This window comes from Cebus imitator, unplaced genomic scaffold (assembly GCF_001604975.1).
Source record: "Cebus imitator isolate Cc_AM_T3 unplaced genomic scaffold, Cebus_imitator-1.0 Scaffold36, whole genome shotgun sequence".
NCBI lineage: Eukaryota > Metazoa > Chordata > Mammalia > Primates > Cebidae > Cebus > Cebus imitator.
Window position 1 is genome coordinate 1,980,226 of NW_016107351.1, and position 15,124 is coordinate 1,995,349.

Sequence of the window (15,124 nt, forward strand, 5' to 3'; positions counted from 1 at the left end):
TCCCCAGCCCAGTCCCATCCCCGGCCCCAGTCCCAGCCCCAGGCCCAGCCCCAGCCCCACCGGAGCCAGAGCTCCCTGTGCAGAAGCCTCTGCCTGGTGTGCAGGTGTCCAGGACACACCAGTCATTTGACTCCCCGTCAGAGGCAAACACACACACAAGTCCTTGCAAGCCAGGGCTGTGCTGGCATCTTCGAGAAGAGGGAGTCCTGGCCCTGACCACAGGGCTCCCTTGACAGGGGAGATGCTAACTCGGCCTCCTGTGGGGGCTATCATGGGGTGCGCTGCCTCCTTGGAGACCCCACTCCTGGGCACGGGGTTCTGCCGAGACACTGGCAGGAGGCCACCCACAGCTAAGTGGTCTCCTCGCGCAGCAGGAAGCCCCAGACCAGCCCTAAGGGAACTTCCCAAGGCTCGGCAGGTGCCTCTGCCGCCATCCCCCAGGTCTTCTCCCGGCCCCTCTCCCAAGCCTTGAGTCATGGCTGACACTTCTAGAAAAGTCTTTACTGAGTAACTGGCTGGCTGCATGAGTGGTGGGGAGTGCAGTTGCCCAGGGCCTGGAATTGGAGGGGCCTGTGGTGAAGGCTGTCCTGAAATTTTTAATCATTTTACCTCTGAACTTTTTATTGTTTTGAGGCAGAGTCTCACTCTGTTGCCCGGGCTGGAGTGCAGTGGTGCCATCTCAGCTCACTACAACCTCCACCTCCTGGGTTCAAGCAATCTTCCTGCCCCATCCTCCCAAGTAGCTGGGATTACAGGTGGGTGCCACCATGCCTGGCTAATTTTCGTATTTTTAGTAGAGGCGGGTTTTCACCATTATTGGCCAGGCTGGTCTCGGACTCCTGGCTTCAAGTGATTCTCCCACCTCGGCCTCCCGAAGTGCTGGGATTACAGGCGTGAGCCACGGCGCCCAGCTGAATTTGTGAGGTTTGATGGGATGGTGGAGTGTGCCCACGAAATAAACAGATGTGGCAGCTGCCATTTTCGAGGCCACATTTGCAGAGCCCGCGGTGCTCCAAGAGCGCTAGATCCAGCGGCTCCTCAGCTCCAGGGGGGTTCAGTGAGACAGGAGTTGAGGACAAGGGTGGCATGCCCAGGAGAGGGGTGGGGCTGTGCTTCCGTGAGAGCCAGAAATCACTCCAATCACAGAAAGGCCACTAGTGGCCTGAGTGGTTCATGCCTGTAATTCCAGCACTTTGGGAGGCTGAGGAGGGAGGATGCCTTCAAGACCAGCCTAGAAAATATAGGGAGATTCCATCTGTATACACACACAGGTGTGCACACACGCACGCACACACACACAGACACCTAGCCAGGTACGGTGGCTCTCGCCTGTAGTCCCAGCTACTCAGAGGCTGAGGTGGGAGGATCACTTGGGACCAGGAGGTCAAGGCCGCAGTAAGCCATGACAGCACCGCTGCATTCCAGCCTGGGCAATAGAGCCAGACCCCATCTCAAAACAAAAGACAAGAAAACGGCTGAGTTAGTTTTGTGTAGAGTTGTACTATTTGGAATAATGGAATCTGTGTGCATGTACCAGCTATAAAATACAAACTATGTGATCTCAGCAATTTTGCTTTTATTTGCTTTTTATTTATTTATTTGTTTATGAGACAGAGTCTTACTCTGTCACCCAGGCTGGAGTGCAATGACATGATCTCGGCTCACCACAACCTCCACCTCCTGAGTAGCTGGGATTACAGGTGTGCCACACCACACCCGGCTAATTTTTGTATTTTCAGTAGAGATGGGGTTTCACCACATTGGCCAGGATGGTCTCCATCTCCTGACCTCGTGATCCACCTGCCTTGGTTTCCCAAAGTACTGGGATTACAGGCGTGAGGCACCACGCCCGGCCAACACTTTAACATTTAACATTTTTCTTTACTTTAGAAGGACATTAAATAGCAAATAAACACCCTGGCTAACTTGGCCAGTAAAGGAAAGGAAGGCCTCCCCTGCCGGCACGTTCACGGAGCCTTTTCCTGCCTTCTGAATAAGGGGCCGGGAATTCTCGTCCTGTGGCGGCTCCCCAGATTGTGTGGCAGGCCCTGCAGATGGCAGAGGGGACTGGTGCTTCCTTGCAGAAAGCCAGGCCTGGACACCTCTTGGGAATGGCCTGGTGGGGTGACCCTCCCACACATAGCGTGGAATCCTGGCCGACTCAGCATCCATCCGCTGAGAAATCAAGGTGACCCTGTGGCTCAGGCCTCAGGGGGCGCTTGCCACACAAGAGGGCCCTTTCAAGACCCCCTGTTCAGCACTGGGGCCCCCAGGAAGGGTGTTGAGGCAGCTTCCCAGGGCTCTGTTCTTCCCTAGGAGCTGGGCCTGGGAGCTGGGGTCTTCTCATCTCCCCCCAGGCCTCTGCTGCTGCTCCTGGCCGCCGTCCACCACCCCCCCACACCGAGATGCTGAGAGCAGGATACTTGTCTGTGTGGGCTTGGGAAAGGGAGGCAGCCTGGCAGAGGGTGGGGGTCTGAGAAGCAAAGGCTGTGGCAGGGCCACTGTGCACTTCTGAAGCCTCTACTTGCTGGTATCTGGCCAGAGGCCACCCCGTCTCCTCCTGCCCTCATCAGGACAGACAGGCCTTCAGGGCTGTGCGTGGGCAGAAGGCTGGAGCCGTGGGGCAGAAGCATCCCGGCCTGGCCTCAGAGGAGGGAGGCCACAGTGAGAGTGGAGGCTGTCTGTACCAACCTCCCCAGACTTTGGCCACAGCCTCCCTTTGTCACTGGGACCTCAGCCTGACCCCGACCCACCCCGGGCTGCTCACCGAGGTGGGGACCCTGCCCACCACCAGCTCAGATGCAGTGTGTGGACTTCCCTCTCTCTGGGGCTGAGCCGGAGCCCCCTCCCCTCCACACCAGGAGGCTGGGAGAGAGCTGGAGGGCCTGGGATCTCCCTGCCCTGGTCATCAGCCCCAGCCACTGATGGTCCCTGCAGCGCCGTGGGTGGCCTGGGTTTGGAGCTCGGCACCCCACCAACCGGGAACTCTATGAAATCTCCGATTTTCTCTGAGAACTTCCCCCACACGTGCGTCGCCCTGTCAGGTGGCCGCATGTGACCAGCGGTAACAGCTCTCCGAATGTTGGCAGCAAGCACAGGAAGCCAGTCCCCAACATGCCTGCTGCCCAGAGGGCCTGTTTCACCCTCACGACACCCGACGTGGCAGGGATGGGGATGAAGAGCAGAGGCCTGGACCTCTCAGGGTCCCAGCAGGGGAGGCCTGTCTGTCACGAGTGTCTGATGAGCGTGGAGAGGAGGTGGAGCCCAGCACCGCTGCTTCTAAGGGAAGGGTGGGCAGTGCGGGGGGAGGGATTCTTCGTTGATTAAGCGCCTACCGTGTGCCAGGCCGGGGGAGGGAATTGTGTTGATTAAGCGCCTATTGAGTGCCAGGCTGGTGGAGGGGATTGTGTTGATTAAGCGCCTACTGAGTGCCAGGCTGGTGGAGGGGGATTATGTTAAGTGCCTACTGAGTGTCAGGCTAGGGGAGGGATTCTGCATTGATTAAGTGCCTACTGTGTGCAGTGCTGGGAGAGCAGTTCTGGAGTGATTAAGCACCTACTATGTGCCGCGCTGGGGAGGGTTTCTGCATTAATTAAATGCCTACTGTGTGCAGTGCTGGGAGAGGAGTTCTGGAGTGATTAAGCGCCTACTGTGTGCTGCGCTGGGGAGGGCTTCTGTGTTGATTAAGCGCCTACCACATGCCAGACTGGGGGAGGGATCCTACATTGATTAAGCACCTACTGTGTGCCGGGCTGGGGAGGGGTTCTGCATTGATTACGTGCCTACCGTGTGCTGGGCTGGGGGAGGGATTCTGCATTGATTAAGTGCCTGCCACATGCCAGGCCCTCTGTGAGTTTCACTTAATTTCTTGCCACAGCCTTGGGAGGGGGAGTGGTTAACGCTGTATTTCAGATGAGGAAACTGAGGCTCAGGTGAAGACACTTGTCCAGTCCCGTGGCTTCGGAAGGTGGGGAGGGGATGTCAGCCTGGGCTCGGGAGAGATAAGGAAGCTGAGGCTTGGAGCTTTGTGGGGCCTGGAGTGCTGTCCTCCCGCCTCCCGCCTTCATTCAGAGCAGCAGACCCTGTAGCACCTGGGGCCTCTCCTGCCACTTCCTGACCAAGGGATGGGGCCTGCACGAGACACAAGTCTGGGTGTCCGGTGGGAACGGGCAGGGCCCAGCCAGTCCTGGCACACGGTGACTCTGCCTGCCCTGTGCGGCAAGAGCCAGCCTCTCCCAAATCTCACTGTCCACCAGTGCCCACCACCCCTGCAGCCGCTGCTTCCTGCCCCCATGAAGGCGGCCTTCTCCCGGGGGCTGCTCCAGCCCTCCACCGGGGGGGGGGGCGAGTCGAGGGGCCTGGGACCCCACCTGTGTTCTTGTCTCTATCCGTCCTCGGCTGTCACCAGCTTTAATTACCCTGGCTCCATCGCCCTAGCCCCTGCGCAGCTGGAGCGCCTCTAGGCTGGGCAGGGCACCTCGCCTGGGCATGCCGAATTCCTGCATTCCTCCCCAGGGCCCGCAACCGGCCCTGCAGGCCTTGGGGTACAGGGAGCGCGGTGCGGGGGCAAGGCTGCTAGATGGGGAGCCTGGAGACAGACCGGGGGTGCCCCAGGACGCCCAGCTGTGTACCTGCATCCCCTGCCACCCTGCCTCACAGCCCTGTCCCCCAGCCTGGCAAGAAGTCAGTGACTCATCATTCGGGTCCCTGGGGCTGCCTGGAGGGGCTCGGGTGCTTCTCACAGCAGGGAAGGGAAGGCCAGAGAGAACCTTCCACAGTTGCGGGCAGCAAGCCGCCCAGGAAGCCCCCTGCAGGCGGGACCATCTGAGGTTCCAGCCACCCCAACTCCTTGGAGCAGGCCCAGCCTCTTGGTATCTGGACAAGCCCCAACTGGGGTGCATCTTCTTGGGAAGACCCTCTGCTCTTTGGCTGCTGCCCTGGGAGGGCCAGTCCTGGGGAGCGCCCACCCCGGGGGCTGGGTGGGCCAGCTGCGGAATGGCAGCTCCCCCTGGAGGGGCCGGGGAGGGAGTGGGAGGTGCTGCCCACCAGCCGGTCCCCACCCCAGGCTTCTCCCAGGATCTGCCTTCAGCTCTGAGCACGAGGGACTGCCGCCTGTGAGTTTCTCTGGGGCCTGAGCGGTCACTGCCGGAGCTGCCCGAGTCCCTGTGTCTGAACGGGCACCTCTTCACCTCCGTGTTTGGGCAGTTCTCCCCTTGCGTCTGGAATTTTCAGAAAAGGAAGAAAATGTACATGAAAGCAGGCTTTTTTTTTTTTTTGAGACGGAGTCTCGCTCTGTACCCAGGCTGGAGTGCAGTGGCGGGATCTTGGCTCACTGCAACCTCCGCCCTCAGGTTCAAGAGATTCTGCCTCAGCCTCCCGAGTAGCTGGGACTACAGGTGTGCGCCACCACGCCCAGCTAATTTTTTGTATTTTTAGTAGAGATGGGATTTCACCATGTTAGCCAAGATGGTCTCCGTCTCCTGACCTCATGATCCACCCGCCTCGGCCTTTCAAAGTGCTGGGATTAAAGGTGTGAGCCTCTGTGCCTGGCTGAAAGCAGGCTTTTTATCTTGTTGAATGTTCCAACACCCTCACTAGTTACATGATGGTCGTGGGAGATTCAAGGGTAAGTTTCCTCCTGGTGGCCTGAGGGAGGCAGGGTACATCCTGCAGGGTCCCTGTGAGGACCTGGGCTGAGGGTGGGTTTGAGCAGGGGCTGACATGGTCTCAACCTCTGGCTGCTGTGTGGGAACAGACATGGGGAGGCCAGGGCAGAAGTGAGAACATTACGATCCTGGAGACAGGTGGGATAACCCAGATGGCAGTGGAGACAGGAAGTGGGGAGAGGTGGTCCAAATTGTGGGTATCTGAACATGGACCCAACAGAATTTCCTAACAGATTACATGAGGGGTGTGACTGAAAGGGAGATATCAAGGATGGTTCCATACCAGCTGCAGGAGCTCCAGCCATTGCATCTGCATTCCAGGCAGCAGGAAGGAGAAAGGAGGGAAGGTAAAAGACTATTGAAAAGCTTTCAGCTGGGGCAGGGCATGGTGGCTCACACCTGTAATCCCAGCACTTTGGGAGGATGAGGCAGGAGGATCACTTGAGATCAGCAGTATGAGACCAGCCTGGCCAACATAGTGAAACCCTGTCTCTACTAAAAATACAAAACATTAGCTGGGCATGGTGGTGGGCGCCTCCCAGCTACTCCGGAGGCTGAGGCAGGAGAATTGCTCGGGAGGTAGAGGTTGCAGTGAGCTGAGATGGTGCCATTGCACTCCTACCTGGGTGAGAGTAAACCAAAAAAAAAAAAGAGAGAGAGAGAGAGAAAAGCTTTCAGTCGGGCGTGGTGACTCATGCCTATAATCCCAACGCTTTGGGAGGCCGGTCACTTCAGTGGATCACTTGAGCCCAGGACTCTGAGACCTGCCTGGCCAACATGGCGAAACCCTGTTTCTACAAAAAAAAATTAGCCATGCATACCTGTGGTCCCATCTATGACTGCACCACTGCACCCCAGCCTGGGTGACAGAGACAGACACTCTGATTCAAAAAAAGGAGAAGAAAGGGAAGGAAGAGGAAGGAGAAGGGGGAGGGGAAGGGGACGGGCCTTTCGGGAGGTCATGAGGTCTGCCCAGCCCTTCTGCTTATGTCGGTCAGGCTGCAGTCACATGACCACGCCTGGTGCAGGCGAGGATGGGAAGGTGAGTGCTAGCTGGGGCCACGCCACGGAAACCACAGGCAGTGTGGCCAGCCCAGGTGTCAGCAGCTGCAGAAATGAGGCTGGGACAGGTGGTGCCTGGTGACTCGAGGGGAGTGGGGGGGCCGCAGGGGACTGGGCTCACCTGTACCTACCATGGGGGCTGGGGAGGGAGATGAGCTTGAAGCGGGGGAGGGCCAGAGAAGGCGCATTTTCAGAGCTCGGGAGCCCAACAGGGACTCCCTCCAGCCATGGGACCACTGCCCTTGGGGCCGGGGGGTGCTGCACGGGAGGGCAGAGGGCAGAAGAGGCCAGGAAAAGCGAGTGCCCACCTGCCAGTCCCCAGGGAAGGGACCAAGCCCAGGCCCCTGGACCAGAGCAGCTGCCTGGTGGGGCAGGCAGGAAGGGGTTGAGGCCTGCGCCAAGCGGGAGCAGGTGAGGGACCCTGGTGGTTGTCCCCCTTCTCCACCTGCAGGCGCCTGTGGGAGTGAGGCCATGCTTGTCCCTGTGCAAGCTTTAATGGGGGACATTCCTGTGGTTCTCGGACAAGTGCCGCGCATTACATGGGTGTCATGAGCTGGGCTCCCTAAGAGTGTGCAGGCAACCCAGGCATCCAGGGGTGGCAGGGGCAGTGAGGGGGGCACCAAGGCCTCACACCCGGGCGGTGGCCTGGCCTGCAAGTGCCTGGATGTGCGTTGTGTGAGCTTCCCAGCCTGCAGGAACAAGGTTCGCAGACTGGGGAGCTTCATACCACAGACACCGCCTCGCAGTTCCTGGGGCCAGAGCCCATCAGGGTGGCTCCAACACCATGAGCCAGGACTGTCCCGAGCCTCTCCCTCTTCCACGGGCTGAGGCCATCCTTGGCGTCTGTTGGCTCTGGCCTCATGTCCACACGGGTCCACCCTGTGCACATCAGTGCCAAAACAAAAAAAGCAGCTTCGGCTGTCCAGGGCACCTGGGCCAGGCGGCTCCCCGGGCCCAGCTCTGCTCACCCCGGCACTCCTGAGCCCCCCCACTTCCTTCGGGCATTCTTTTCTGAAGCAGGCCAGGGCTTGTGGGGGACTTCACCGCAGCTGGGCCCCGCATTTCTTTGGTGGGGTTTGCAGCAGGGCAGAGGGTGCCTGCATGCCGGTGTGGGAGGAGGAGGAGCCTGATCACAGATATGCTGGGGGCGCAGCAGCCTCATGCTCTCTGAGACTGAGGTTCCCAGAGACCGCCGAAGTTGGAGCCAGCCCTCCACACCTCTTTCCAGACGGTGCCCAGGGCTGTCATCCCCATGACCTAATGGAAAGCTGTGGCCCTTGCAGCAGCCACGCCGGCGGTGGGAGCCCCAGAGCAGGCTCAGAGAGGGTCCAAAGCATGCCAGGGTGACATAGCCTTGGTGGTCAGGAAGCCACACCTGGCTCCCGTGGGACAGTGACGTCCCATCGCTTCTGGCGATCACACTTGTGTGTGGGTGTCGAGGCTGGAGGGTGCTGGCTGGAAGCAGGCTTCGGCGCCTCCTTTCTCCTCGCCTCCTGCTCACACTTCATCCCAAAGCATTTAGGCCGGATGTGCAACGCACCATCCACCCACACATGCACCATGCACACACACCATGCACACACACCATGCACACACATGCACAACACACCATCCACCCACACATACACCACGCACACACACGCACAGCACACCATCCACCCACACATGCATCAGACACACACAGGCACAACACACCATCACCCACACACACACCATGCATGCACACACACACACAAACCATTCATCCACACACCATGTACACACACATGTGCAACGCACCACCCACCCACATATACACCATGCACACACACGCACAACACACCATCACCCACACATACACCATGCACACACACACGCAGAAACCATCCACCCACACACCATGTACACACGTGCAACGCACCATCCACCCGCACATACACCATGCACACACACCATGTACACACACGTGCAACGCACCATCCACCTGCACATACACCATGCACACACACGCACGACACACCATCCACTCACACATGCACCATCCACACACACGCACCATCCACCCACACATACACCATGCACACACACGCACGACACACCATATACCCACACATGCACCATCCACACACACACACGCACCATCCACCCACACATACACCATGCATACACACGCACGACACACCATCCACTCACACATGCATCATACACACACACATGCACAACACACCATTATCCACACACGCACCATGCACACACACACACCATGCACACACGCACACCACACCATCACCCACATACGCACCATGCGCACACACACACCATGCACACACACACACCACACCATCACCCACACATGCACCATGCGTACACATACGCCATGCACACACATGCACAACACACCATATACCCACACATGCACCATCCACACACACACAACGCACCATCCACCCACACATACACCATGCACACACAAACACACACACAAACACACCATCCACCCACACATGCACCATGCACTCACACCATGCACATAAAGCACGCAACAGCCCACCCACACATGCACCATCCACCCACACACGCATCATGCACACACATGCACAACACAGCATCCACCCACACATGCACCATCCACACACACACGCATCATGCACACACATGCACAACACAGCATCCACCCACACATGCATCATCCACACACACACAAACACACCATCCACCCACACATGCACCATCCACACACACACAACACACCATCCACTCACACATGTACCATGCACATGCACACAGGCACCATGCACACACACTATACACACACACACATGCACCCTCCACATCATACATGGCCATACACACCACACACAGTATACATACACACATATAGACACATGTACCCTACACACACACACACCGTAGACATAACACACCCACACATACCACACACACACACCATAAACACACACCTCTGCAACATCTCTTCTGGCTCTCTCCAGCGGGAACTGAGGAGCCAGGAGCACACCCAGCTCCCAGATCCCAGATCTCGGCTACTAACCCCCCTCCCCTCAGGAGGTTCCCCCTCCCAGAAACCAGGGCTCCTGGGAGAAACGGCTGAGCCCAGCCTGGGCAGGAAAAGCACAAGAATATCCATGGGGCCGGGAAGCAAGAATGCTGGGAGCACAGCAGGACACACGGAAGGACCAAGGGCCAAGCCTGGGACAACCTGAGCATCATCTCAATAGCGACAGTCACGGGTCCTGACCACGGAGAAAGGTAGGAACCCTGAGCCCATACTGATGAGACTGAAAGCTCAGGAAGCCACAGGACACTGAATTTGGAAGATGCTCCCACCCCCAGAAAGCACGCACAGCTCCAGAGAAGGGGACGCTGGGAGGAGAAACCTAGCCCAGCAGATGACCGGAAGCTCAGGAGCCCTGGGCCACACGGCCACTGTGCACCACAGGTGGGACGAGGGGCCTCACTTCTGTGGCAGAGACACATAGCCAGAATCTGCCCGTGAGGGTGGCAGGCAGCATCACCGCCCCTGAGGATGTGCACTGTAATCCCGGAACCTGTGAATATGTGACCTCACACGGCAAAAAGGACTTTGCAGATGTGATTCAGGTTCCAGACCCTGAGACGAGAGATGATCCTGGATTATCTAGACGGGCCTCATCTAATCACAGGAATCCTCAGAATTGGAAAACCTCAGCTGGGCTGGAGAGGAACGGGACTGGGTCCTCGCCATGGGGAAGGTGGGAAGGTAGGGAAGGGGGCTGTGAGCAGGGAACAGGAGGACTTCAGAAGCTGCGGACGGCCTCAGGGGACAGCCGGCATGAAAACAGGAACCGTGGACCTGTGACCCTAAGGAGCTGGACCCAGCCAACGACCACAGAGCAGGAAGCACTCTCTCCCGAACCTTCCAGAAAGGAAGGCAGCCAGCCGACACCTCAGTCTGACCTCCAGAAACCAGACGGAATGAATCTGTGTTGTTTAATCGGCTTAGTTTGTGGCAATTTGTTTTAAAGAAAACTATTGCAATGAAAAGACATCAAACCCAAATTGAAGGACACAGTGTTGGTTATCAAGCACCGAAATTCCTCAGAACAAACAGCTCAACAGGAAAAAGAGCAAAAGTAAGTAAGCATTTCACAGAAGAAAAATGGACAATGAAAATGTGAATAAACAATTAACCTCATTTGTAATTAGAGAAAATTAGAGCCACAGAGATTTCATTTCATTCACCGTATTGGTCAAACTGCCAATAACCGAACATTGGAGCAGAGGCCCACAAGCTACAGCCCTGGGACCACACTGGACCAGCTGCTGTTTTTGTAAATAAAGTTTTATTGGAACACAGACACGCCCACTTGTTTACATATTGTCTACGGCTGCTTCTGACCTGCAACGGCAGAACTGAGTATTTGTGAGACCATTTGGCATTTCGAGAGACATTTAATGACACAACTGAACAATTGCGAGAGACCATTTTGCCTGCAGGGCAAAAAATATTTACAATCTGACTCTTTCTAGAAAGTTTGCCAACCTTTGACGTAAACCAGGAAGAGCTCTTACAGCTACTTTGAAGAGCAATTTGGCAATATCTCGTAAAGTCACAGGTATGCATATGCTTGATCCTGCGATTCCACTGCCAGGTATTTACCCTGGAGAAACTAACAAATACACATGAAGGAGGCAAGTATGTTTACCGCATCACTATTTCCAAGGCAAGCGACTGGAAACAGCTCAGGTGCTCTCCGCGGGAGAGTGGATGCGTATCTGAGCTATTTAAGAAACGAAGCTCCACAGAGCAGCAAGCATGAGATTCAGAGCACTGCAACATGATGGCGACTCTCGTAAACAAAGTTGAATGAAAATGAAAGTTGCAGAAGGGCACATATCTGTAATTCAATTTTTTTATTTTGGAGACAGAGTCTCACTCTGTTGCCAGGTGCGAGGCTGCAGTGTAGTGGCGTGATCTCAGCTCACTGCAACCTCCGCCTCCCAGGTTCAAGCAATTCTCCTGCCTCAGCCTTCTGAGTAGCTGGGATTAGACGCCCGCCACCATGCCAAGCTAATTTTTATATTTTAGTAGAGACAGCGTTTCACCACGTTGGCCAGGATGGTCTCAATCTCTTGACCTTGTGATCCGCCCGCCTCGGCCTCCCAAAGTGCTGGGATTACAGGTGTGAGCCACCGTGCCTGGGCTCTGTAATTCAATTCTTACAATTGTTCAAGGTGGAAAGGCGCCCTATCCCGGTACACTGCTGAACTAGTTAGGCTACAGCTTTGGATTCATGAAACAGCGTCCGAAAGAATGGTGAGTAGTGCAAGAGTGGGCTTGCCTCTCCCTCCTGGCGCAGCGGGGAGGAGGTAGTCAGGGATGGGCATGGCAACTTGGCTCCACGAGCTGTCCAGGGACCCAGGATCCTCCTAGCTTGGTGCTGCACTCTGCCATGCTATCATGCTGTCTGCACTGTCTGAGACGGCTTCCTCCCATCATATCTGGCTTCCAAGCAGCAGGATGAAGGGAGCGGCAGACCCTCTCCCAAGAAATGCCCTAGACATTTGTCCTGTCATTTCTGCTCACTTCTCATTGTCCAGAACCCTGCCTGCAAGGACACAGGAAGTGTATTCTTTATCCTAGGCAGTCATACATGCAGGCCAATCCGTATTAATTTGGAAAATGGAATAAACTACAATTAAGAGACGAATAGTTGGCTGGGCATGGTGGCTCACCTCTGTAATCCTAGCACTTTGGGAGGCTGAGACAGGCAGATCGCTTGAGCCCAGGAGTTTGAGACCAGCCTGGGCAACATGGCAAATCCCCATCTCTACAAAAAAATTTAAAAATTAGCTGGGCATGGTGGCACACACCTGTAGTTTTAGCTACTGAGGGCCTGAAGTGGGAGGATCACTTGAGCCCAAGAGGCAGAGGCTGCAGTAAGATGAGACTGCGCCACTGCACTCCAAACTGGGCAACAGTGTGAGACTCTGTCTCAAAAAAAAAAAAAAAAAGGTAAACCTTTAAAGAAAAGTAATGAATTGATAAAATCTGGATTGTGGTGATCCCAGGAGAGCAGGGGAGAGGTGCAGCTGGGGAGGAGCTGAAAGGAAGGATCTCAGTCCCTGGTAGTTTTTGTTCTTAAAGCCGAATAGCAGGTTTACGGTATTTATTGTTATTTGTTAAAACATACATTCAAGTGTCACAGCCTATCGTGCACGCATAACATTTTATACATAATAAAAAGGTTATGGATGTGTGCGTATTTCGTTTATATAAAAGCAAATGGGCTGCGTGCGGTGGTTCACACCTGTAATCCCAGCATTTTGGGAGGCCGAGGTGGGTGGATCATCTGAGGTCGGGAATTCTAGACCAGCCTAGCCAGCATGGTGAAACCCCGCCTCTACAAGAAATCCAAAAATTAGCCGGGCGTTGGGGCGGGGGCGCCTGCAATTCCAGCTACTTGGGAGGCTGAGGCACGAGAACAGCTTGAACCCGGGAGGCGGAGGTTGTAGTGAGCTGAGATCGCACAACTGCACTACAACCTGGGCGACAGAGGGAGACGCTGACTCAAAAAAATTTTTAAAAATGAATCAGCATTTATTATTTTGCTTGGGAATTTAATTAGTCTTTACCCTGGCATTTCCTCTTGTTCTTCTCCTGAGGGTGGGGTACAGCCTTACGTGGCTGAGGAAATGGCCTCTGTTCTAAGACACCTGGTCCAGCAGGTGCTGCAGACACAGCCTCCCTTCCTCCGGCCTCCTCCCCAGCCCTCTGGTATACGCGCTGTCAGCAGACTCAGGGTGAGCTGCTAGGTGCCAGGAATCCACAGGTCTATCAGGACCCTTCTCTGTTGTCTCCTCTCCCCGGCCTCCATTTCTACCCCAGGAATTCTCATCTGTCCTTCAAGCGGCAGCCTAGAAGCCACCTCCTTCTGGAAGCCCTCCCGGGTTTCTCGGGTCATGAAAGCCTCCACCCCTCCTGTCCCCTCCCGGCATGTCCCTTGCTCTTTTCGTATGAGAAGGTGAAGTTCTCCACTGCTGCTGCTCTGGGCTTAGCTCTGAAGTGCACCGCGTCTCCGTAGAAGTCTCTGGCCTTAGCGAGTGGCCGAGCCTCTCTGTGCCTAGCGTTTCATCCCTACCTCGTAGGTGCTAATTGCTCAGAACAGGCTAATTTTCGACTTCCCCCCGCCAGTGCCCCGGCACCAAGCACTCGCCCCAAAATCGGACCTGGGGGTAAAGGCCGAAAAGGAACCCTTAAATCTGCTCCTCCCCGGAGGGCACAGCGCCTCCCTTTCCCTCCAGTCCGCGACTGCCCTTCCAAATCGAGGCCTAGCGGGGCGATCCCTTGTTGTCCAGCTCCAGTTGAAGTGGGTCCCTGGGCACAGCTCTGCTGGACCAGATCCGAGCACCCGGCAGCTGCGCGGCCATAGCGTTCGCGCGGCCGTAGGGTTCCCCCCGCCCAGTTTCCGCCCGCCCTTCCGAGTCCGCCTCTCATTGGCTCGCGTCCCGCTAAGCCCCGCCCCTCCCGTCGTCACTTCCGGACAGCGGAGCCCGCGGAAGGCGGAAGTGTGAGAGCCGCCGAGGCGGCTGAGTGTGGCTGAGGTGGCCTTAGCTGGCTCCGCGGCTGTTCCGGCTCTGGGCTCGGAGAGTCACAGGAGAGGAACGCATGGCCCTGAGGCGGCTGCAGAGCCTGGCGGGGTCCGGAGGTTGACGTCGCCCCCGCTCCGGCCCTCGAGGCCGCCTCCTCCGGGCAGCCTCCGGGGCCCGCGCCCGCGCCTGCTCAGGCTCCCGTGCCCCTGCCCATCCCCGCCCCAGTGGTGTTCTGGACGTTGGGACCTGTGACCTTGGCCTTGGGCAGGGCTCCCAAAGCCGGCTGCAGCCCGGCGGCCCTGGACCTCTCACTATGACCGCGGCCGCCGCCTCCAACTGGGGGCTGATCACGAACATCGTGAACAGCATCGTAGGGGTCAGTGTCCTCACCATGCCCTTCTGCTTCAAACAGGTGAGTCCGGTGGGCCCGGAGGTCACCGCCCTGGGCAGGGCTTCGCTGGGCGGGTGCAGGCGGCCGCGGGCGGGGCGACTTCGGGGTCCCGGCGCAGTCCCCGCAGAGAATCCGTGGAGGAAAAGCGCACGGCGTCGGCCCTGGCAGCCCCTGGCAGCAGCTCTGGCCAGAAAGTTCCCCACGCTCAAAAACTGGATACCGAAGCGAAGTGTAACAAAGCAAAATGATCCTTCAGAAGCGGAAGGGAACCGCAGCACTCAGTGTTTTCACGCTTTATCCTGTTTTTATTTTTTATTTTTTATTTTTTTATTTTTTATTTTTATTTATTTATTTTTTTTTTTGGGACGGAGTTTCGCTCTTGTTACCCAGGCTGGAGTGCAATGGCGCGATCTCGGCTCACCGCAACCTCCGCCTC

General features: G+C 56.6%; 1 protein-coding gene across 4 annotated transcripts in view; it reads left to right on the forward strand.

Moving 5' to 3' along the window:
• The first annotated feature begins 14,257 nt into the window (after positions 1-14,257).
• SLC38A10 (solute carrier family 38 member 10) overlaps positions 14,258-15,124 on the forward strand; it is a 47,421-nt gene continuing 46,554 nt past the window's right edge. For 2 of the 4 annotated variants that reach the window (XM_017524888.2, XM_017524894.2), the window contains exon 1: positions 14,258-14,709. In XM_017524888.2, coding sequence (XP_017380377.1) covers positions 14,611-14,709 — 99 coding nt within the window. In that variant the 5' untranslated portion in view covers positions 14,258-14,610. The remainder of the gene's footprint in view (positions 14,710-15,124) is intronic. The other 2 variants (XM_017524890.2, XM_017524889.2) reach the window with 2 other exon arrangements.